General features: G+C 36.9%; 1 protein-coding gene across 1 annotated transcript in view; it reads left to right on the top strand.

Moving 5' to 3' along the window:
• Positions 1-23,266, top strand: part of CFAP47 (cilia and flagella associated protein 47) — a 260,595-nt gene that overhangs the window by 163,356 nt on the left and 73,973 nt on the right. The window contains exons 52-54 of the mRNA XM_062488108.1: positions 16,391-16,566; positions 18,916-19,023; positions 22,700-22,811. Coding sequence (XP_062344092.1) covers positions 16,391-16,566; positions 18,916-19,023; positions 22,700-22,811 — 396 coding nt within the window. The remainder of the gene's footprint in view (positions 1-16,390; positions 16,567-18,915; positions 19,024-22,699; positions 22,812-23,266) is intronic.

Here is a 23,266-nt window from a genome sequence, read left to right as displayed (position 1 = left end):
TTGAGTGAATCAAGCCTGGCTTTATGCTGCCCAAGTTTTGTTAAAATTCTTTTGACCTGTTATACCTGAAATAATTTAAGCCTGTACTTTGCTATTAACCAGATTATGATTAAGGTGTTTATGGAAACAAAAACATTGAATAAGTCAATACTGAAAGCCATAAGCCATATTGAAAAAGTCATTAATTTTAAGCTCTAATCTAATTTCAATGATTTTAATCACTGTATATCAGTAAAAGAAATACCATTGTTTGAATAGAAGTTATCTAACTGGAAGCTGAGAGTCAAATCCTGTTGTAGTCCTTACTCTTTAGTAGACAGTATGGGTTTCTGGTTGGGCACTGAACAGGCTCCCCAGGGCAGTGATCCCTGCACCAGCCTGGCACAGTTCTGGAAGTGTTTGGACAATGTTCTCAGGCACATGGGGTGACTCTTGGGGTGTCTGTGCAGGGCCAGGAGTTGAACTCAGTTTTCTACATGGGTCCCTTCCAACTCAGCATATCCTATGGTCCTATAAAATGGATTTCAGTGAAGACCTAAGAATTGACCCATAAATTAAAGGAAGTAAAGGAAACAGCTGTTCAAATTTAAAATAAAATAGTTTCTTCCTAATTTTTTACATAGAAGCATAGTAGTTCCCCCAGTTTGAGGCATACCTGTCCCTAAATTGAATTAGATTTAATTTTTTTGGTCCATGTGGTTAATAGAATGCCCACTACAAATTGTTTGGTATGATACAATGCTTTAAAGGTCAATATAGCATTTGAATAAGAAAAATAATGTAATCTCATTTTCTATGGGTGTATTAATTTTTTTCTTGGAAAAATTGGCTCTTAAGAGTGCTAGTACTGTTTAATATTTTTATGCTTAGAGGTTTTGAGACAGAGAAGCAGTTTCACTTCTCAGTTTTTCTCCCTAGTCATTAGTACTCATGGTGTCTCCTGTGCTGGATAAATGCTTGGTGCCATTACTTTGGAAACAGCAGAATAAAATATTGGTTTTAACTTTCTTTATGATAATTCTACATGCTTCTATTTCAAAGTAAGGAATGGATGACAGTCTGTTTTTTTCAGTGTTCAGTTAAACTTCTTGAAGATAAGTTTATTTCTCATTTTCCTATTCAGGTTTTTTGGGATTAGTGCTTGCTTTGTTTTTGTTATTGTGGTTTGTTGGTTTGTTTGGTAGTGGTGGTGGTGGTTTGGTTTTTTTTTTAGGCAAAAGGGGGGAAGGCTGGTTGTTTTCATGTTTGGCTGGGTTTTTTTTACAACTTGGAGAAATTGGTGCATGATTTTCATTTAAAATGAATGATTTTTAAAGCCTATAGCCTGCTGATCTAGATACTTTTTCTAATCCAAGCCCTGAATGCTCTGAAATACAGTGCTCAATCACTGCAGAAATAAGAATAACCCTACTGAAATGGAGGGAGAGTATCCAGCTGCAGAATTATTTTCTAAGTTCTGTGTATATTAAGAGAAAATAGATAATTAGTGAAACCTGGAAAGGTTGTAAGGATGCATTCCAGCTGTGAAGGATTGCTAAAGCTTTGTAAACAAGAGAACCTTTACAAGTGTGTCAAGGATAAACCTGTATTTCAGAGGAGGGATATTATCAAGTGTTGGTAACCCTGAAACAACCCAGTCAGTCCTAGGGCTGCTTATAATGAACACCTCCAACTTCACCACTCACTGTCCAGACTCAAACTCCTTTTTTTTTTTCTTTTTTTTTTTTTCCCCAGCTGCCATAATGAAAGAAACCAATCTCAACTCTCTAGACAGCACAACCTAGTTCAGACTGTTGTTCATTAGTAGCTGACAGCTTTTCAAATTCATTATGAATTCTAAGACTTGCCTGCACAAACCTCATAGAGTTCAAAAGGCCAAGAGCAAGGTCCTGGGCCTGGCTCAGGGCTATCCCAAGCACAAATAGAGGCTGGGCAGGTCATGGGTTGAGAGCAGCTCTGTTGGTGCTCGAGACCCAGCTGTGAGCATCTGCAGCCCACAACGCCAAACGTGTCCTGGGCTGCATCCAGAGCAGTGAGGGCAGCCGGTCCAGGGAGGGGATCCTGCCCCTCTGCTCTGCTCAGCTCTGCTCAGCTCTGCTCAGCTCTGCTCTGCTCTGCTCAGCTCTGCTCTGCTCTGCTCTGCTCAGCTCTGCTCTGCTCAGCTCTGCTCTGCTCTGCTCTGCTCTGCTCAGCTCTGCTCTGCTCAGCTCTGCTCTGCTCTGCTCTGCTCAGCTCTGCTCTGCTCTGCTCTGCTCAGCTCTGCTCTGCTCTGCTCAGCTCTGCGCTGCTCTGCTCTGCTCAGCTCTGCTCAGCTCTGCTCTGCTCAGCTCTGCTCAGCTCAGCTCTGCTCAGCTCTGCTCTGCTCAGCTCTGCTCAGCTCTGCTCTGCTCAGCTCTGCTCTGCTCTGCTCAGCTCTGCTCAGCTCTGCTCTGCTCAGCTCTGCTCTGCTCAGCTCTGCTCTGCTCTGCTCAGCTCTGCTCTGCTCTGCTCAGCTCTGCTCTGCTCAGCTCAGCTCTGCTCAGCTCTGCTCAGCTCTGCTCAGCTCTGCTCTGCTCTGCTCTGCTCATCTCTGCTCTGCTCTGCTCAGCTCTGCTCTGCTCTGCTCTGCTCTGCGAGACCCCACCTGCAGTGCCGAGTCCAGCTCCAAGGTGCCCAAAATAGGAAGAATATGAACATGTTGGAGAGAGTCCACAGGAGGTCTTGAAGATGATCCAAGGGCTGGAGCCTCTCCCCTGTGAGGACAGAGAGAGCTGGGGCTCGAGCAGCCTTCCAGGACCTAAAGGGAGCTGGAGAGAGACTTAAGACATGGGCATGAAGTGTTTAGTCAAGGGGTAATGACTGCAAACAGAGAGAGTAGGTTTACATCAGATGTAAGGAGAAGATTCTTTACTGTGAGGGCTGTCCAGAGAAACTGGCTGCCATCCCTGGCAGTGTCCAAGGCCAGGCTGGATGGGGCTCTGAGCAACCTGGTCTGGTCGAAGGTATCCCCGCCCAGAGCAGGGAGGTTGGAATGAGATTGGTTTTTTTTTATGTTCTGTCCAACCCAAACAATTCCGTGATACTCCTCAAACTCTTCTCATACAGAAATGATTTTGCCTTCTAATGGGCTTGTAAGTTGTAGATCAGAAGTATCACCCTTGCCAACTCACTGATGTGTTTCTTCTCATAGGATTGATTGGCTCAAGGAATAATTCCCCACAAAGGCCTTGGCAGATCTCTAGAGCCTGGGAATCATGCTTTGGGGACTGCAGAAGTAGAACTCATCAGTGAGAGATGGCATCCTGTTTTAAACCTATGGTTGTTTTACAGAGAGGCACAACAGTAAGAAATCTCAGAAAATGTGTTAATTTTCCCTAGGCCATGCCTTTTTCCAGCCCTTTCCTTCTTCTATTTAATTTCTTGAAGGGAACTCACAAATATGCATTGAAAAGAAAGATATGCATTGGTGTTAAACTCTCAGTACACAAAAATAGAGTGTTTTTAGGCTGTCTCTCCTGATTGCCCTCATTTACCACTCCATCTGTATCACACAGCAGTCCTGGAGTGGATGAAATCCATCTATTTTGGGTGTAATTTATCTGGAAAATATCTTCCACGAGCTCATCCAATGTCCTTCAGCCACTGATGGATGTTTAACTTCGTGGAAGCAAAACAGAAGCACTCATAAGCAAAACATTTCTGGGCATTACAAGTGTGGAGGCTGAGTCCTCACACTGCTTTGCTCTGTCTCCTGCTCCTGTGTCTCACTGCAGCTGGTATGGACAGACCCCAGCACCCAGATCTTTGTAATCCATCCTGTCAGAATACACTGCATAGTGTTTATTCTAGCAGGAGTTTGTACTTTGTGGTAAGTGCATTATGTCAATTCACAGGTATAATGCAGAGATCTCATTACAGGTACTGTTAGAGCAGAACCGACTTGGAATCTGAATTGTGTCAGTGTCTCCCTTATTAAGTTTTTCATTATTTATTTAAAAGTGAAAAGCGTAAAATTAAGAATATTTTGTAATTATGTAACTTGGCAGTTGAAGACGGTGACACACTGTTTTCATAGCTGTGGTATGTTAATTTTTCATAAATCCTTAGCAAAGCCATAGTCTGAATATTGTTATATATGGCTGATACTTGGATCACATTCTCAGAAACTGAGTAACCTGAAGTTATGAATCATGCCCTAGGATTTTTTAATTTCTATCGTATGCTTTCATGAGAACTGGTAGTATAAAAAGTAAAAGAACCATGGCAACATGGTTGGTGGGAGGAAAAACAAATTTGAGAAGGTGGTAATTATTTATCACTCTAACTAAAAGCAGTTTGGTAATTCAGACCAGAGCATATTTGTATAACTCATTGAAAAAAAAATTAAAAAAATATCAAGAAGTATAAAAATGTGATTTTTTTTTGGATAAATATTAAGCAGCTGCCAACCCTCTCTTCTTTTCCCTCTAGATGAATAATCAGCTCTTTGATATAAGAGCAGGGAGCTAATGTAGATCACAAAATGACATCTGAGCTGTCACTAACTGCTGTGGAACAAAAATGTGAGGTTAGATCTAAACCAAGTAATTAGAGGGGATGTTTCATCTGGACAAGTGGTCCTATCTATGAAAAATAACTGTTATGTGGAAAAAGAGAATAGTCCTCAAAAACAAAACTACCAATTCTCTTAGTCCATAACTGCTGTTACTCCCCTGGGGCTTAGCAATCCAAAACAAGAAGGTTTTTTCTCTCAACCATTAAACACAGCAAGTCCATGGAAAAGGTTCTTTTTAAGAAAAATTTGCTCACTGATGCCCTGCAGTACAGATTGAACTAGGTAGTAAAGTAACATTATTGAAAGGCAAATGTAATGTTTGAACTCTGTTCCCAGTCATTCTGTACATTCTAGGAACTTATGCTGGGTTTTTGGTTCAAGACAAAACATGGTTGTATGTACACTCTTAAGAGTTGGGTGGGAGTTTTTTATGTTGATGTTTGGGTTTGCTTTTTGATTTTTTTTTGTTTTGTTTTTAAATAAATATCAGTGAGAGTTACATGAAAGAGAACAGTGAGAATTTCTCCAAAAGATGTAGTTAAATGTAAATTTTCCAACTACATTTGGAGGCTCTTAAAAGTGACCTGTGAATTTTTCTGCAGAAGTCTAACCTTTAAACCTGTCCTGCTATTTTTCAGAGCTGGCAAGAAAACTGGTGCTATTGCACTGTTTTTCCCCCTCAGTGATTAATGTGACTTGGTGAGAAATCTCTGTTTTCCTTGTGTAACACAAAGGAATAGGAAGAAGAGATTTTTATTATTCATTCAATTCCTGTGAAAGTTGTCCATCTGTAAACAGAAAGCTCTGTCTTTAGGACTGTTTTTGCAGAGGTACCACTGCTCCCACAAAATGTACAAATATCCGTGCTTCTCCAAAATAGTATTGCTGTGTTCCCACGATCAGGATACTATTTAAAAATTCTGGAGTCTGATTCAAATTCAAATAAAATTTTGTAATATGAAATATATAAAATAATTTTTTTCAAATAAAACAGTATTTTATCAAATAAAATTTTTCTGCATCCCTAGAACATTGGTTAAAGCTACTAGTTCTTCTTTTCTTCTGGATTTCTATGGACAGTATGAACAGCATCTGAAACAGCCTGTGATAATTAAATTAGATCATTACAATGAGCAACAAGTTAATTTATACAAATATTCATAACATCTAAATAAGGAACTTCAAGTAAGTGCATAAAGCTAGTTTAATAAGGATTTGATTTGCAAACAGGTTGAAGTTTGTTGAAGTTTGAAAAATGCCATTAACTCAGGAATTACTTGGTTTAAGTTAGTTTTACTGGGTGTTTTTACTTTAGGCTACAGCACTACCTAATTTAGATGGTTTGGCCTATTGAAAAAGCAATTGAGAGTTTCTTCTCTTCTATTTAACTCAGAATAAGGAATGACTGTGTAAATGTGACAATCTCTGACACTTGCTAAGTCATCACCCTCAGTAGGAAGGAGGGCCCAGTTTCTGTTACTGTCTGAAGACTTTTCTCCAGCCTTCTAAAAATGAATTTGCTACTTGATTTGAATTCTTGTATAAAGGTAGATGAAAATCATTCTAACTGAAATCTTAGAAGACTAAAGAAAAGCTAAAGTCTCAGTGATCGTACAGACTACCTTAGTTGAAACTGCAGACCTATTTGTCTAATAATAACAACTAACCTGAAGGCTATGAAATTGATTCCCTGTAGCAAATATGTCTGCTAAACAAATTCCATATAAAGCTGTTTGAGAGAAATGCAGAGTAAAAATTAACACTACTCATTTCACATGGAAGGAGGTAGTGAATATTTACTCAGTAATAATTTATATATTTCTCTGGGATTTAGAATAGATAATTTACAAAGAATTTTAACAGTTCAAAGGAACCATCTGTGAAAACAGGAAGTCTCAAGTCAAATTAAAATTTATTTAATGTTCATTATTCATTAGTTAAATAACACTTTCAGTTATTATGAGTTGTTTGCACATTGGCATATATTTTTCATTCTAAATGCAGAGAAAACAACCATATTTTTAATAAATTGATAATTATTAGTATCTTCAACCATTTAAAACATTGTAGTAACAATTTACAATTAAAACTTGTGCTGTATTTTACTTTGGTGTTTACTTTTATTTCCTGATTTGCAACAGTATTACAGAGGCATAACTTAGGCTGATAAATTCAGGTCCATTATCTCAAATTGTTTAGAAAAATGAACTTCAATAGTTACTGTGCCTTGAAAATATCCTAATGGGTTTATTCAGGTTGAATGTAGAGGTCAAGAAGGAAGGTGGTTCTTAAATTTTGATGTAAAGTGTCTAAAAGGCTGTTATTGCTTTAAGCACTTACTCATTAGCAGTTGTCTATTTCATGGAGAAAATTCTGAGTGTATTTCACTGGTTCACTGTGTCAAGAGACTTTTTAATCCATCTATATACTGGAAAAGTAGTGTTTTCTGTCTTGAGAGGAAATATCTAATATGTGAGCTCCAAGCAGGATCTGTACAGCAGGAGATAAGCCAGAGGGGAAGGTCTGTTTCGAACAGTGAATTATTAGCTTCTGCTTTAATAAAACCAAAGCCTGCAAGGGATTGAGTTTGGTTCTCACATAAGTGTGGAGACAATAGTTTTGTCTTCTTTCAGCCAAATCTGTCCTTTCCTCTCTCTCTCAAGTCCTTTAGAACCACACGAGTACCCCAAAGTTGGTAATGTATCTCTGAAACTTGTTGCCCACCCACACTTCCACCAGACTTGTCCTTGTGAGTTGAAACCTGTGCTGCTGTTGCTGCTGGTAAAGGCTCCCAGACCACTCACACGCTGCTTCTGAGCCCTTGGTGCTGCTTCTGAGCCCTTGGTGCTGCTTCTGAGCCCTTGGTGCTGCTTCTGAAAGGTCACTGGCACAGTGCTGCTTTTTGCATGCAGATCTAAGCAGAGGCAGGGTATTTCCCATTAGTGGTTCCAACCTTCAAATTTTCTTGGTTTTGGCAGTCAAGAAAAATGAAAGCAGCAGATCTGTTCTGTGTGAGCCCTACACAGCAGGTTGTGACTGTAGGATGAATATAACAATTGAAAAGCACTTCATTGATACTTACCCAAGTTTTGAAGCTGAAACCTCAGGAGAGAGCTTTTACTGTATTAAAAGTTAAAGGATGAAATAAAGGCTCATGTCCAAATATGTGGATATCCAAAAAAACCCCCCCAGAAACGTATATTTCAGGTGATTGTAGTAGCAATTCTTTCCCTCACAAGGTGATCTGCCAGCTGGTCAAAACTGAGCACACAGAAATGTGGAGAAATCAGTATCTAAAGGGCTTTGTACTCGCACTCCATGACTCATGGATTCACGAGTATCTAATAAAGACTGTCTTCAACATCTTCCCCACACAGAGAGACTCTTTCTGATTGACAGCAGAAACAGTCAGAATGCACAGACCCAGGGAAATGCAAATGTGGGCCTTGGTTCAGACTGCTCTAATTTTTGCTTTTTAAGAGGTTCTAGTATATCAATAATATATATATATATATAGATGTTAATATTATTGATAAACATTGCTTGTGATGCAATGAGATTGCATTACTTATGTAGAGTAACTGCTAAGGGAATGTGTGGCACAGACTGCAGACACCTCTAACATGTCACATGTAGAAGTCAATATGTATAATGCAGCATTTATTGTTAATATGTGAATCAGTAATCTGGGAGCAAACCTCATGGGCTTAAAAGTTAACTTTTCTTGGAGCAACAACTAGAAACTGAGGCTGTTTTCAAAGTTTATCTGATCTTATGAGTCATAGTAAGGAACAGGAGGAGATAACTCTTATAGAGATTGTTCTTTTGCATTTATATATAATTCTGTTTTCAAAAAAACTATGAACATTCAAGAAGTTCTCTTCATATTATAACACTGTATGGCTCCTGAGACTGCAGAGATATGCCTAAAATAAAAGTTGGATTTAAAAAAAAAGCATCTAGAATCTAGGAGAGAAAGATTATATCAGAGGAATTTTACTCCTAGAAAATTCAGGAGAAAAAGTAGAAAGTTTTTCTCAGCAGAAACCTTGACAATTTTAGCTTTCTATTAGAACTATCTCTACATGTTTTGTCCCAGTGATAATTATGGTATTGGTCTTTTAAGTTGTGAAGAAATGCTTCCTTAATACTGTATTTTTAGACCTACAGAATAAGAAAGTCACAGTAGGTGCAAGAGCTAAGACAGTCAAATTAATTAGTATTTTACCTCCACTGATTGAATAACTTGATGGTAGGGAGTGTAGCTTAGATGTAAATTACCTCATTAATATGGTCATAAAAATTCAATAAAATGAGATATTATTGGAGTTGGTTACTACTTTAAAGTAAATAAGTACTTTTAGTACTTTTAGCTCATGCCAGCATGAGCTGTGAGAAGAGACACATAGTAGACTATTTGCTCCCACATTTAGCAAGAGTCCTTAAAGTTGGTGGAAGTAGTGCAATAATTCTGGTGCTGTTCTAACTTTGAGTTCTCATAGGTGATTGCAAGTTTATTTTTACCAAGTATTTCTGAAAGTCTTTGAAGCACTGGAACATGGGCAATGCTGGTCATTGCCTTTTCCTGGTCAGTTCTATGTGAGCTGATATTCAGCATTTCACTGATACAGACATTGTCATGCTTGTAGTTCCATGTCAGATGGAGATTTCTAACCTCATCACATCAAAATTTTAATCTAGGACAGTTGGATCTAAATATTAATTCAGCATTAAAACTAATAGACTAAATAAATTAGATTAGAGTAAATTCTTGGAAGTAATTCTGTGGTTTCAGTTACTGACTTCTTTATAAATATGCAGAAATCATCAACACTCAGCAATCCTTCCAAAGTATGTTCTAGTCTATTGGATTTGTGAATTTATGGCATTATTGTGACTCCATGTAGTACTTGAAAACAAATCAGTGAGACCAGCAGAAAATAATTACAGCTATGTGTTGTAGCATTATATGGGCAGATACAATTAGTTCAGGAGCTAAATCTTGAAGTGCTTTACACATTCAGAGTCCAGGGGTAATAGTGCAGTTCTGTGGTAAATAATGGAATTACGCAGACTTACTTAAACATTTAACCTGCATTACATTCAAAAAGATCTCTCAGAGTAAGATTTAGTCTAGATCAGAGAGTAATGATTGAAAAACACAGGTTTTGCAAACTGTCTTCCTGATATATCAGAAGCTATTTGGAAATAGAAAGTGTCCTAAATTTTGCATCTCCTTAACTTCCCTAAAGGAAGTGCCACAAATGCTGATTGTCCCTATTTTGAGGCTGATTTTGGGCAAGTATCTCAGTGTGATGACATGCTTACAGAAGAGTTTGGATATTACAACTCCATGAGACATAACTGACTTTGGAAATGCAGTAGTCATTGATATCTCTCTTGACTTCATTACCTAAGAACAGTACATTTCTTACTTGGAAATGTTGCACTTTCTAGTGCGTTTTATTGAGTGATACTGACCTTAAGTATTTTGTTCTGGTGTTGTGGATATGACAGTCTCTGAAGGAGAAAGGGCAATCTGAATAAAAGGAGAAATGTCTGTTTTTGAGAGATGCAGCCTGGTGATTTACATCACCCAAAATAGTCCTATCACCTAAGGAGTATAAATACATCTATTGATTAGATTCAAACTGTTTTCCATCATTGGCACCCCATATATAGTGTGCATGCATCTGCACAGCAAAGTGACCCATAAAAATGATGAATAGCAGCTGTATTGAAATCTGTCACTTGCTGAGTCATGCTTTCCAAAAATGCCGATGACAAAGTAGGTGTAAATGGTTTTCCTGTAAAATCCTCTGAAGATTAATTTGGTCCTTTGTTACATTAACTCAGTGTCAGATATCAGAAGCAGCCTATCTTTCTGCAGTCCAGAAAGCCAAACATGTCCTTGACTGCATCAACAGCATCGTGGTCCAGCAGGTGAGGGAGGGGATTCTGTTCTCTGCTCTGCTCTGGTGAGACCCCACCTGCAGTGCTGCACCCAGCACAGGAAGGACATGGACCTCTGGAGAAAGCCCAGAGCAGGCCACCAGGATGGTTAGAGGGAGCATCTCTGCTATGAGGAAAGCCTGAGAGAATTGGGATTGTTCAGCCTGGAGAAGAGAAGGCTGCAGCGTGACCCAGCTGTGGCCTAGCAGTATCTGTAGGGAGTCCCCAGGAAAACAGAGAAAAGCCTTCTACGGGAGGATTCAAGGACAGGACGAGAGAGACTGGCCTCATGGACAGACAGTAGGTTTAGACTGGATATTAGGGGGAAGTTTCTTACTGTGAGGGTGGTGAGGTCCTGGCACAGGTTCCCTGAACAAGCTGTGGATGCCTCATCCCTGGCAGTGTTCAAAGCCAGGATGGATGGAGCTCTGAGCAATCTGGTCTAGTGGAAGGTATCCTTGCCCATGGAACAAGATGGTCTTTAAGGTCTCTTCGACCCAAACAGTTCAATGATTCTATGATCTCCTTCCCCCTTGATTCTGGTAATGGAAAAGATGGACTTCTAAATTTTTTAGTAGAGCTGTCAAACCCAACTGAGCTTTGATAAACCAGATTACTGTATGAGGTGATTTAAGCGACTGAGTTGGTCACTGGAAGTGCCAATCTTAGTATAGACTTTGGCAAAAAGTAGCTGTAATTGGTAATTTCTTCTTCTAACACTGCTGGATCTGAGGAGGAAATCTGCCTGTGATCTCAGGAGTATGGAAAGTTATTGAGCTTCAGTTTCAGCCTCCATGGATGTAGAGGTGCCCTTGATTTCAGATTCAAAAAAGTATTCATTAAGATGTGAGCACAGTTATTACTTTCTCAGCTGTGGGAATTTGGGATGTTAATTTTACTTTGAGTCAGTCTGTATCCCCTTGTCAGGTATGCTTCTTATAATTATCTTAAAATAGCACTTGACTTATCATTCAACTCATCTGATACAACTTTCTTTATCCTGACATGGAAATCCAAATATGAGCATATTATTTAGTTTATTAGTTTTCCTATATGTGTATGAATTATTGTAATATCAGTTTGGTGTGGGTTGTGGTATCTTTTGGTGCAGCTGAGGACATCATAGATAGATTCAGCCATTAGATATAATGTTTTTTCAGTCTCTTCCTTTTCTTCCATTTCAGAAAAATTGTTTTTTGTAATCGTCTCTTGCAAAACATTGTTTTCCCAGTTTGTTTGCTTGGTACAATGTGTAGGTCCCATTACGAGGTTAACAGTGTCACAATTTTTAGTCAGGGAGCTTACAATTATTGTAATAACTTACGAACTAATCATCACTGTATTCTGTTTCAGGGCATTATTACTTAGGCACTAATGCCCATTTCAGCTAAAAGAAATTCAATTCGGTGTGATTTTTCTATGTAAATTTATATGTAAATTTAATGCTGAAACTCACTGCCCTATTAGCTTCTGATATTAAATGTCCTGTGCAAATTTTTTCCTTCTGGTTAATTTCCTGTACTGCAATAGTAACAAGAATGGATTCCTTGCTAAGCAAGGTTTACAAATATATAATTTGCTTAAGGTGTTTAGTCCTAAATTTCAAGAAGTTCAGTTTGCTGTTCTGATAGACTTCACTGCTGATGAACAGCTGGTTCCTTTCTGAAAGCTGATATTTTCTAAGAAAAAATATGGCAAGGAAAATGGAAAAATACAGTGTCAGGATAATAACAATGCTGTGGTTCTCTAGCCTCATAACCCTACATGGAAAGGAGAGGATTATCTTGGCAATTGATTCACATCTCAGACAGAAAACAAATGAACAAACAAATAAAGGAGCTTGTACAGTGAGGGAGATGGTTTACTTCACAAAGTTCTTTTCCATTGACTTAGGAGTGAACAGGGGGCCTGAAGGACTCATCCCCTCAGGACAGAGGAGGTCAGGAGCTCCATGTGTGAATGATCAGTGCCAGAAAGGCTCAGCTGAGTGTGAACGTCCCTGTCTGGGTTGGCAGTGTGTGTGCATAAAAGTGTGGTGAGGTGTGACTCGGGGGCACCTGGCATCAAGCAGTTCAAGAGCCAGAACTGATTTCTAGAAGTGGTTTGACCAAACTGGGCTGAGCTCTGTTCAGCATGGCCCTGAAACTCTGTCATCAGCTGCTGCTGCTCAACTCACATGAGCCTCTTTTGTTCCAAGAAACAGAAATGAGTTAATAATGAGAATACAGCAGGAGACTCTAACTCTTACTACTGTCATATAGACACTGATGGAGATGTTGAAAACTCTGATAATTTTGAGCCCATGGAAGAGAGAGGGCAAAGATCTATTTTTTCAACTATATTGACACCATTACAAGTTCAGTCCTTAAGTGAGCAACATTCCTGCTTGTCAGGTGCAGCCCAGAGAAAGAAGGCACTTGTTATTTGTCTGTCTAGAAGAACCATGGTTTGGACAAGGACCTACAAATGGAAGAATTTCTGCTGCATTATCTCACCAGTTCTATAAAAATAACTTTCTTACTGCTTACTCAACTTGGAAAATTTGTTCTATAGCCACAGCCTGGCAAAAGTGGGTGCAAATACAAATGCTTTCACCTCAAGGCCTATGGAATGAAAAAGCTCCAAACAATGTGGAATTAATGTCACCTCCTTAGTGAAACTGGATTTTAATTGAAAAAAAATATTCTAAATAAGAATTTTAGTCAGTCTCATAGGGGCTTTGGCCAGGTAGTGCTTTTATTGACAACTGCTCATGGTGAGAATAGGATTATTACTGAAGATGGAACAGAGAGAATTTTTATGCACAGTAATTATAGAACGTGTTCATCTTCCTGCAAATTATCTTGTTGAACTTAGAAGAGGATCAGTTCAGTGGAGTGTATACATTGAAAAAGTAGAATTGCATATTATGGACTGAAATAAATTATGTCCAGTTGCTCAAAGAAGGAAGTAGCGAAAGGTATGATGAGAAAGTGTTTGGCATAAAATATGTCAGGAAAATATTTCAGCAAACAAGTATGATAGCACAAATGATCAATTGCTGATGGTGAGAATCTTTTGAAGCAGAGTCTATGCATAGACTTAGGCTATTAATGTAGGATCAAGTGTTAGCAGTCGACTGTTTTTTCAATTTCTATAGAGATTAAAAGTTTTATCATATTTGTATTTAATTTTAACTTTGGTGAGATTATTTTAAATAACCTGCAATGGACAAGAAGTAGGTAATTGAAAGTTGTGAAGGAATAATAGCATGACATATTGCACAAAAGTGGCTTTACTTTGGTAACTGGCAGACTTGATATAAGAAATATTTGAGGAAAGAGATTAATTTTCTTCTTTTTCAACTTTTACATTTCTCCTCTGTCAAAATGTTTATAAAATACTGAGCACTGAAATGTGGAACTAAATTAATGACTATAAATGCATTTGGCAATTGCCTGTGATGTTCCTCTTTCACATTCTGTCTGATAAAATGGTATTTCCAAGAAAAATAATACTCCTAGTGATGCCTAGAGGAGCTGGAACAGAGGCCAGACAGAGTAGAGGGGAATAAAATGGATATTTATTGAGAGGCTTTCAAAGGCCACACCCTGGCAGTACCAGTCGTGGCCCCTGTCCGGATGGCTCCAAGATGGAAGCAAAAGAGAGCTTGGTCATGAGAGCTCACATTTTTACAGGTTTTAGTCCATTTACATGCAGGAGCTGACTGTCTAATTAATAGCCTCAGATAATGAAGTTTCATCCTCCTTGCTTGCTTGCCCTCCTCTTTTCATGTTGTCTGTACTTAGGGCCTGCAGTTTGAAGAAGTTGTCCTTGAGTCCTCAGCTGGAATAGCACTGTTTTGTCTTCACCACCCAAGCACAAGAGAAAAACACACCCAAGCAGAATAGGAAAACTTAAAACTTAAGGCATCCTTAGCAATTGCGTGGGCATTTTGTTATTTATTCTAGTTCTATGACTCCATAATAATCCAATAAGGCCTAGAAATGTAAAAAAAAATAAATTATATATATATTTATATATTCTGCTGATAAACATACATCTGCTCTTATTACCATCTATGAAGTAGCAAATTATTGAATATATATGGCAATTCCAGGCAAATTTCCTGGGAAATTCCAGGGAAATACGTAATCTTAATCATTAATTTTATACTGGAAAGAGAACAGTGTTTTATTATAATACTCGCAATGTAAACTTCCCTTTGTGTACAAGATTAAAAAGATTTCTTTGATAGTTACTGCTGCTTTCCTAAATCAGCTGTCACATATTTCCTTTTTACTGTAAAAGTATTTCTTCAACACAGCATGTAGATGATTTACTATAAAATTGTTACGAAGCCTTTGGCAATAAAGTGGTAGATAGATTTAGAAACTTGTTTACACCAGTAAAAACTCTTAATCTAAGATTTAAAATATTTTATGGCAAATTTAAATCCCATTTTACTGATGCAAGGCACTTAAATGATTTAAATTGTTGGTGTAGTCTTGCCATCTGTAGAACATTAAATTTGTTTTTGTATAACATTAATTTTTTTTATGTATATTCCAGTAGTCATTGTCTATAAATGGAAATATATAGAAATTTACCAAATCATAGACAGGTTGAAATCAGTGTGAGGCAGCTCTGTGCGGGGTCATAAAAGTACTTCATATTCATTATTTAGTGTGTTATTAATTTTAACAGGCATTTTATCTTTTTCTCCTTTCATATTGCAATTTGAATTATTTACTTTTTACAAAAAAGTTTGTGGAATAATTTTGCTGTGAGAAACAAATGACTACATGCTAAAAAAAGGCCAAAGTGGTATGCATTTTGGAATAAACTGCTTGGTTAGAGCAAAGGAAAGAGACCAAAATAAGTGTAGACAAACATAGGTACAGAGAAATAAAGGCATATCTTTGTTTCTGGATTTTGTGTATTTTCTATGGATGAATATAGATGAATAGAATATATGTATTATAAACTGCAGGTATGCCTCCTGGAGTATCACAGTTCACTGCCTTCATACTTTTATTCCTACTGGTCTATTCAAAGTGCTTTGTTTCATGGAGCATATTGGTATTGATGCACACAGGGCACAAAGGATGAATCGACACCATTTCTAACCTGACAGCAAAGGGAACTGCTGAAATGGAGGAGCTGTACAGAGCGGGGTGTCTCTGCCCAATTCCTGCTCATCCTAAAAGTGTTCCTTGTGTAAAATATGCATATTTATCCAATGAGGCCTTATTTTGACTTTATTTTTTTATTCCAGTGACAGGAGATTTTTATGCATCTTTATTAGTATCAATGCTTTCCAGGTGGTCTAGGAAAGATGATCCTTCCCTTAGATTTTAAACAAAGATATGGAGGTCACAAGTAGGAGAAATAGCCTAAAGGAATAAGAGAGGGAATATTTATTGTGGTGGTGGTGTCTTAGTGTCATGTATTGTGATGTAATTTATAAATTAAGGGAACAGAGCCAGCAGAATTCAGCCTAATTGTTTGCCCCCTTTCAAAGTGGATATTTCCAATTGTCTGTGCTTGGCTGTTGGGAGACAGTTTGGAGTTATTACTTGATTGGGATTACAGCTAATGGGTTTGAAAGGTGTATTTTGGCAGGCCTTAGACATATTTTGGAAGGTGAAGTGAGCTGTTAGAATGCACACCACCCAGGAAGTTTTGAACTTTTCCATATTTATGGAATTAAAGAGTTTACAATTTGAAAGTTGTCTGAAATGTTTCTTGCTGCAACTCAGCTTTTTTTTTTTTCTTTGGGTTACTTCACGCATCAAACAAAGGTGCAGCCTGAGTTTCCATAAGTGCCAACAATGAATATGCACCTTACACTTATTTGAGAAATATATTTTATGTGTAATACCTCATAATTTTGTGGTTTTGGTTTTTTAAAATTCTTTCTAGGATACTGTTGGAATTAATATTCCCATCACTAATCCTACCAATAAAGTTCTCAAGATGAGTGTGCTGCTGGACCACCCATCCCTTTCTGGAGAAAAATCTTTCATTCTCAGGCCCAAACAAACTTTTTCATATCACCTACAGTTTTCTGCAACTCGTCTTGGCTCTTTTGCTGGAAGGTATGTCGTAGAGTTTTGATACTTGTGAATATGGCTGTTTTACTAATAAATGAACTACTTTACTGAAACCTAAGTCACCTGATGAAAATATTGCCCTAAAAAAACCCACAAAAGTTAACAAATGGAATTAAAAAAATTTCCAGCTTTAAATGCATTATATCCCTAGCAGCAGCTTTCGTCTCAGGGGAAAAGCATTATGGACAGGCAGTAGAATAACTCCTTGTTATTCCAGTTCACTACAATTTAGTGAACAATGTTCTAGAAATATAGTCTACGTTAGAAGCCCCCCTTGAAAACTTCATATTAATAGTTTTTAAAATTTGTAAGTTCTGTGAAGGGACTAGCACAATTTCAATTTTTTTTTTTCTGAGAAGGAATGAAATTGAAAACACATAACTAAGCAGGTGAAGAACCCTTTAACTCTCTTTACATAAATCCATTTACCTTCATGATATTCCATTACTTAACCATGATCTACTAAATTAATATGGAGAGGTATTAAATTAAAAAATGTTTCATTACATTGGAAATCCCAGTGAATTTCCAGGTATGATAAATTGCAATAAAAAGACAGATGACCTCTTGGTCTTAGTTTCAGTTTAAACAGTTCAGCAAGTAATTGAGCAGTGTAGAATTGCAAAGCTTGTTTTTCTGGAATTTGGTTACCAAGGCATTATTTAGCCTGAAGACTGATTGAAAAACAATTCCCTGTTTTTCAGTTATCTCAACTGAGTGGCAGAAATATGGAGATGGGGTGGAGGGTGGGGTGGTGATTCAAGAGGAGGGCAGAGACATCTGACCAGTTTTGAAAGAACATTTACAAAATCCAAATCTGTTCAGAGATTTAGTCAATTTGCTTGTATTGATTTTTCCAAAGACCAGAATAATGTCAGGTATGATTGAGTAATACAGATTCAAATAATACTGTTTTATAAAAATGAGTACTGTTATAACTCTAGTAAAGTTGTTTTGTTTGTTTGTGTTTTTTTCTTTCTGTGGGAATTTATAGAAATTATGTTAAACTATCTTAAACTGAAAATGACAATAGAGCTCAACCTTTTTTCATACCAGATAATATTTCCAGCATTTCTCAAGTGCAGAATTTCCAAACAATAAGATAAACGTTTGTATTAACAGGACAAAACTTTGGGCTCAGCTTTGGTGGGCTGGGGCTTAGGGAATAGATGCAGAGATGAAATAAAGCGCATGTGGAAACTCTTCAAATGGTTTTGCAGTGTTGCTCCATAAGCGTGTAATAGCTCTCTTCAATATCTGTAGCTCCCACAGACTGCAGGTACAGGTGGACAGAGGTTCTTCCACATTACAGCCACACTGTTAACTTCTTTTTCTGAAGCCATGGTCTGGTTCCTTTGCTGAGTTGCAGCTGGGAAGAGCTGTTGGAAAAGGGATTGTGGCATGTGTACCTTTTCAAATGGTTGATTCTTTCCCAGAGCTGTTTTATATTCACTTTAAAAGCTCTGTTGGCACAGGGGATGGTCTGGAACAGAAAGTCATGAAATAGACATAGTTACCTATAATTTAGAAAAAAACCTTATCCTTAGAGTGTCATGGGTTTGTACAGTGCATTTCTTCTAAGTTTTTATATGCTTCTAGTGCTTTGGTTAAATGTTATTATGGCTCAACTACTCAAAAATCCTCAAGAAATAGAAAAGAAATTTTGCAGGAGGAAAGGACAGTATTAGAATGTCTGTAACTGAAATATATTGCTGCACATATCTCACCTAACAGCAAGCAATTTTCAGTCATGACAATCCTTGATTGTATATCAAAACAATAGATTGAATATTCCTTGAAGTGTATCTCTTTGCCATGCTCATAGGAATGTGTCTATATATATTCCTAAGGTTTTTTCACTAGATTTGAAAAGATTTTCCTTTTTAAAATTAGTGTATAGTATTTCTGTTACTTTGGCCTTCAAAATGGCTAAAAAGAAAATACTGTGATATGGAAATGAAATGAAAGTTTACTCTTATAAGCTGAAATATGTTTGAGTTCTATTTTTGATAAAAGCAAGCTAACAAACAAAAACTACAAGCAACAAATGAATTTTATTGGTAGAATTTAAGAAAGACAAAGAAGAGGTTTTCTTGCATCAGTAATTCTAAATATTATTAGACTTGGTAGCTGAATTCAGATACCAGTGAGAAGTGTTTGAGGAAAAGTATAATCTAATTAAAGAACTCACTGTGTTGAACTCACTAAATTTTTTCTGAATTTTAATCTGTTTTTTTTATTCGTTTGTTGTTTTGTTTTGTTTTGTTTTTTGAGGTTTTTTTTGGTGATCTGAAGAAAATGGCTGTCATATTAAGCTTATGTATCTGTTTTTAGTGTCATGTTCCGATCAGATGTGGTTGGAGAATTTTGGTATGCCCTGAAGTTCAATGTAGACAAGCCTTCGCCAGTGGTGCTCGCTGATATAGCATGTGAACTTGGAAAGTGAGTAATTCACAGTGCTGGAATGGACCACTGCTTTTAAGTATCATGGAAAGCATATTAAGAGTTTAAACTCAGGATAGTGCTCTATGTCTGCTGAAGTTTCTTACAGAATATTTTTTTAGATTTATTTGCAGGTAGGTGAAATATTCCTCGCAGAAAAAAAGATTGAAATGAAATTTTAGCTTCTATGTAAACTTCCTCTGAATTCTTTATATAGAAATCACTGACAATACTGCAGAGTGTAAGCACCAAGATCCATTGTACAGAGCTCTGTAGGTTTGCTTTATTTTCTCTTTCTTGACTCTGAACTAAGAGTTTAATGACAAATTAAATGACTGCTTTACAAATGGTTGCATACCAGTACAACAGTTAGCAATATCTGTAAACCTCTCAAGAAATGGAAAAATAATGCAACTTCTGTTCTGCAAGTCCAGGGAGTAGACGTGGTTGAAACACTGCAAGTGTTAGGAAAATGAATGCCTTAGAGAAACCAACCCATTTATTACCATCCTTCAATAACATTTCAGCATGCATTTTGACAGCATAATGTTCAATTCACTTCTGACTTTCAAGGCATAAACTAAAACTTTGAGGATAAGACTTTGAAGAATGTCAAAATTTCAGTAGTGCTTTTCACATGTTATCTCCACCTCCTAATAGTTTCTGTGGACACACTGCTCTTCTGCATGCTAAATTCCACTTCCTTCTGTGTATCTTTGACTAAACCTGTAGTTAATATACATTACAGACTGAGCAGAAATGTTAGAGAGCACAACACGAAATCTTACCTGATTAAATTTTTGTGAGTAAATATATTGAGCTGTTCAAATGTGGTACACAGACTGGAGATAACTGACAATGCCTTTGTTATTATGTTCTAAAGAAAAAAAAAGTTGTTCTATTTCCTGGCTTTTACTTTAAAATTCTGGGCTGACTGGAGTAAAAACCATAATTTTTCTCTGCTATGTAGGCTATTACTATTAGGAATTAGGAGTTACTTAAAGCCTTTTTATTCAGATTTTCTGGCACTCATAGTTTTCTCTGGCATGCACTGCCTGGAAACTACATGCATAAATGATTTAGTGGAAAATGGCAAGTCATCCTTTCCTACTGCAAGTAAAATGGATGTTGGAAAAGATTAGCTCTATTAACTACAACTCTTCCTGTCAAAACTCTTATCTAAAGCTCCTCAAAGCCTATGTTTTATTTTTTTCAAGTGAGATTTCTTTTCCCTTTACAAGTATATGTATGTTGTGCTTGTATCTGTAAAAGTGTAAATATGTAAATATACGGAGGAGCAGTGTATCCAGTTTTTGGACAGTTCTGAGCTCCTCAGTACAAGAAAGACAAGGAGCAACTGGAGAGGGTCCAGTGGAGGCCACAGGAATGATGAGAGGTCTGGAGCTTCTCTCTTATGAGGAGAGACTGTGAGAGCTACACCTCTGAGGAGAGCCTGGAGAGGAGAAGGCTGGGAGGGGATCGAATCAATACACATAAATATCACAAAAGTGGGTGCCAAGAGGATGGTGGCAGGCTCTTTTCAGTGGTGTCCAGCAGTGTCAGCATAATGTCATCAGCACTCTTCTTGAAGTGCAAAGTGTTGGACAAAGGCAGTCAATGATGGCATTGAGCTTACAGTTCAATTACTGGGAATTTCTCTGCCTCATGAAGAGATGAGACAGTCCAAGTAAATTGGCTGCATTAATGTATGTTGAATATGTAAAGACAATATCTGTGTATTGTCTAAGAATGATATCAATTTGGGAGTTTTTTGAATGGATGTACTTCCATGCTATGCACCCAGAGATGCAAACTGTAAATGCCATCAAATGTTTGAAGCCTTCTTTTTTGGTAAAGATTTGTAGTTTTTTAGCATATTAACTTCCATTCTACCACCTTTTCCTTGAATGCAGAAGAAGCATTAGCATATGAATATACGAATAATGTTTTTCATTGTGTCCTTGCTGTATTCTTTTTTCTACTGATCTGAAATATTAGGAATTTCTGTCCTTTAAACATTACCTGGAATTGGATTGGGAGCCAAGGACCCACTGATAAATTAAAATCAATTTCTAACCAATTTTGGAAAGAGAAAAGAAAAAAAAATTCTAACAATTTATCCTTTAACCCTTCTTCAGATTCCCCAAAATTCTGGGGCTATCACAGTCAGATTTGCTTTTTCTTTGTCTCAAAGTAGATTAACACATCCCTTAGCATATGTCTCTAAGGAAACAAACCTCTTCCCTGATATTTTTAATCTTTCCTTATCCATCCTGTTATGGGCTCCACAGTGGAGTCATTGAAGATGAGTCAGTTGAATGATGTTCACAGGGGTCTGGAATTTACTGCCACATGAAACAATTTTTTCAGCATAACCATGACAGTCAATCTGTGTGGGGTGGCAGGATTTTGATGACTTGAAGGACCTCTAACAGTCAAGAAATTCCTTACTCTAATTTCAGATATTCCAAATTAGTATTCTCTTTGAAAAAATATTACATATGAAAGACACCAGACCAAAATAAAAAAAAAACAAACCAGAAAACAAAAACCAAAACCAACCAACCAAACAAAAAAACCCGACAAAAAAAAAAACAAAACAAAAAAAAAGGGTAGAGATGGTAAATATGAAAAACAGGAATTAACAAGTGAGTTTGAAGCTCCTGAGTGAAACTTTCCTAATATTTCTTTACTCTTAGGTTCTGAGATCTCAGTGATACAATGCTTTGACAGTGTTAGTCAGAAACAAGTCTGCTGCTCACTGCTGGGAATTTATGTCACTGCATGGGTTGGAAGGAGTCCACCTGTGAACTGGTTTTAGGGGCTGGAGTTACAGTGATAAAGATGGACTGAAATATCTTCTCAGTGTTGCTTTTATATTTTCTTCTTCTTACTGATTTAGCTATGATTAACAGACTAATTCTTTCCACATGATAAATATGTGGAGCAATCTGGCAGTTGACCTGCCATGGCTTTGACTAGAGGGAATATCCATTAGGAGATAAATTACAGCAAAACCAATATATGTATCTCATTTTTCAAACTTTTCTTATTTACTGTTTTCACTTATTCATCTTGAATGTCTTCTCTGTGTCCCTTGGTATTACAACAAGAATGTGATTTATAGTTATATAACTTAGCTGAAAACAAAATATTTTGTATTTTTACCAGAATAGAGGAAATGTTGGGAGTCATGAATTATTTTTAAAACTTTCTTCCTATTGAAAGTAACTCATGAATATTCTTTAACTGGAAAATAAAGAAAGAAAGTCTGTAAAATAGAGGGCCAGCTGACTTAAAGCATAACATTTAGGCAATCAGCATACTCCAGTCTTTGTTCTGGGAGGGTCACTATTCTCATTAAAGTATATACTCTACATATGCAACATAATGATTCTTTGATTATGCTGTAGTAAACAATATAACAAATGATCAAAATGAAACATTGAATGAATTCAGGATTTATTGTTATTAATGATGATTATTAATAATATTTGTAGTTACTAAATATGTTCCCACACTAGTGCAGATGTGCTAATGCAATGAAACATAGTTATTATTTTTAAAATAAAAAAATCCAGAATTTTTTAGGAAATTAAAAAAACTACTGTGCACAATGACATGTAATGGAAGAAGCTTTGTAATTATTCATCATTGTGTATATGATTTTTTCCAGATGGGCTCATATACACATACCTGTTGCTAATCCTACTCATGAAGCTCTGCTGTTAAAAATGATTAACAGTGATCCCAGCCATTTTACAGTTGAGACCGACACAAAACAACCTGTAAGTAAGATTTCTGTGCTTTCACAAAAAAGACAGAAGAAAGCCTTGTTTTTAAAACAAATTGAATTATATATTGTACTGTGGGTTCAGAATATAAAATCTTTTAGACATTTTAAGTATGTACTTTAGAGATTTTATAGCCTGAGGAAGAAAACAATTAAACTTGAAAAGCAACTCACGTTGAAGTGCAGATGTTTGGTTTTCTTCCTGGAATGCTTTGTAGTATGGTTTTGAGCAGGACTGCTGTGTAGGTTGTAAATAATTCAGGAGATATTAGAAGGAGAATTTGTAAACAAACCAGCTGGTTAGAAGCTTCATAAGTATCTAATAATCAACAGGATAACTAGGTAAATATTTAGGTTAGTAGATAAACTATTAATGGAAGAATATAAGAATATCTCATGGCAGGTATAAGAAACTTTCAAGGATTATGAATAATGATTTGATCAATATAG

The sequence above is a fragment of the Cinclus cinclus genome, chromosome 2 (genome assembly GCF_963662255.1).
Source record: "Cinclus cinclus chromosome 2, bCinCin1.1, whole genome shotgun sequence".
Lineage (NCBI taxonomy): Eukaryota > Metazoa > Chordata > Aves > Passeriformes > Cinclidae > Cinclus > Cinclus cinclus.
The sequence above is the reverse complement of the archived record's forward strand: the minus strand, read 5'-3'. Positions and strand labels throughout refer to the sequence as shown.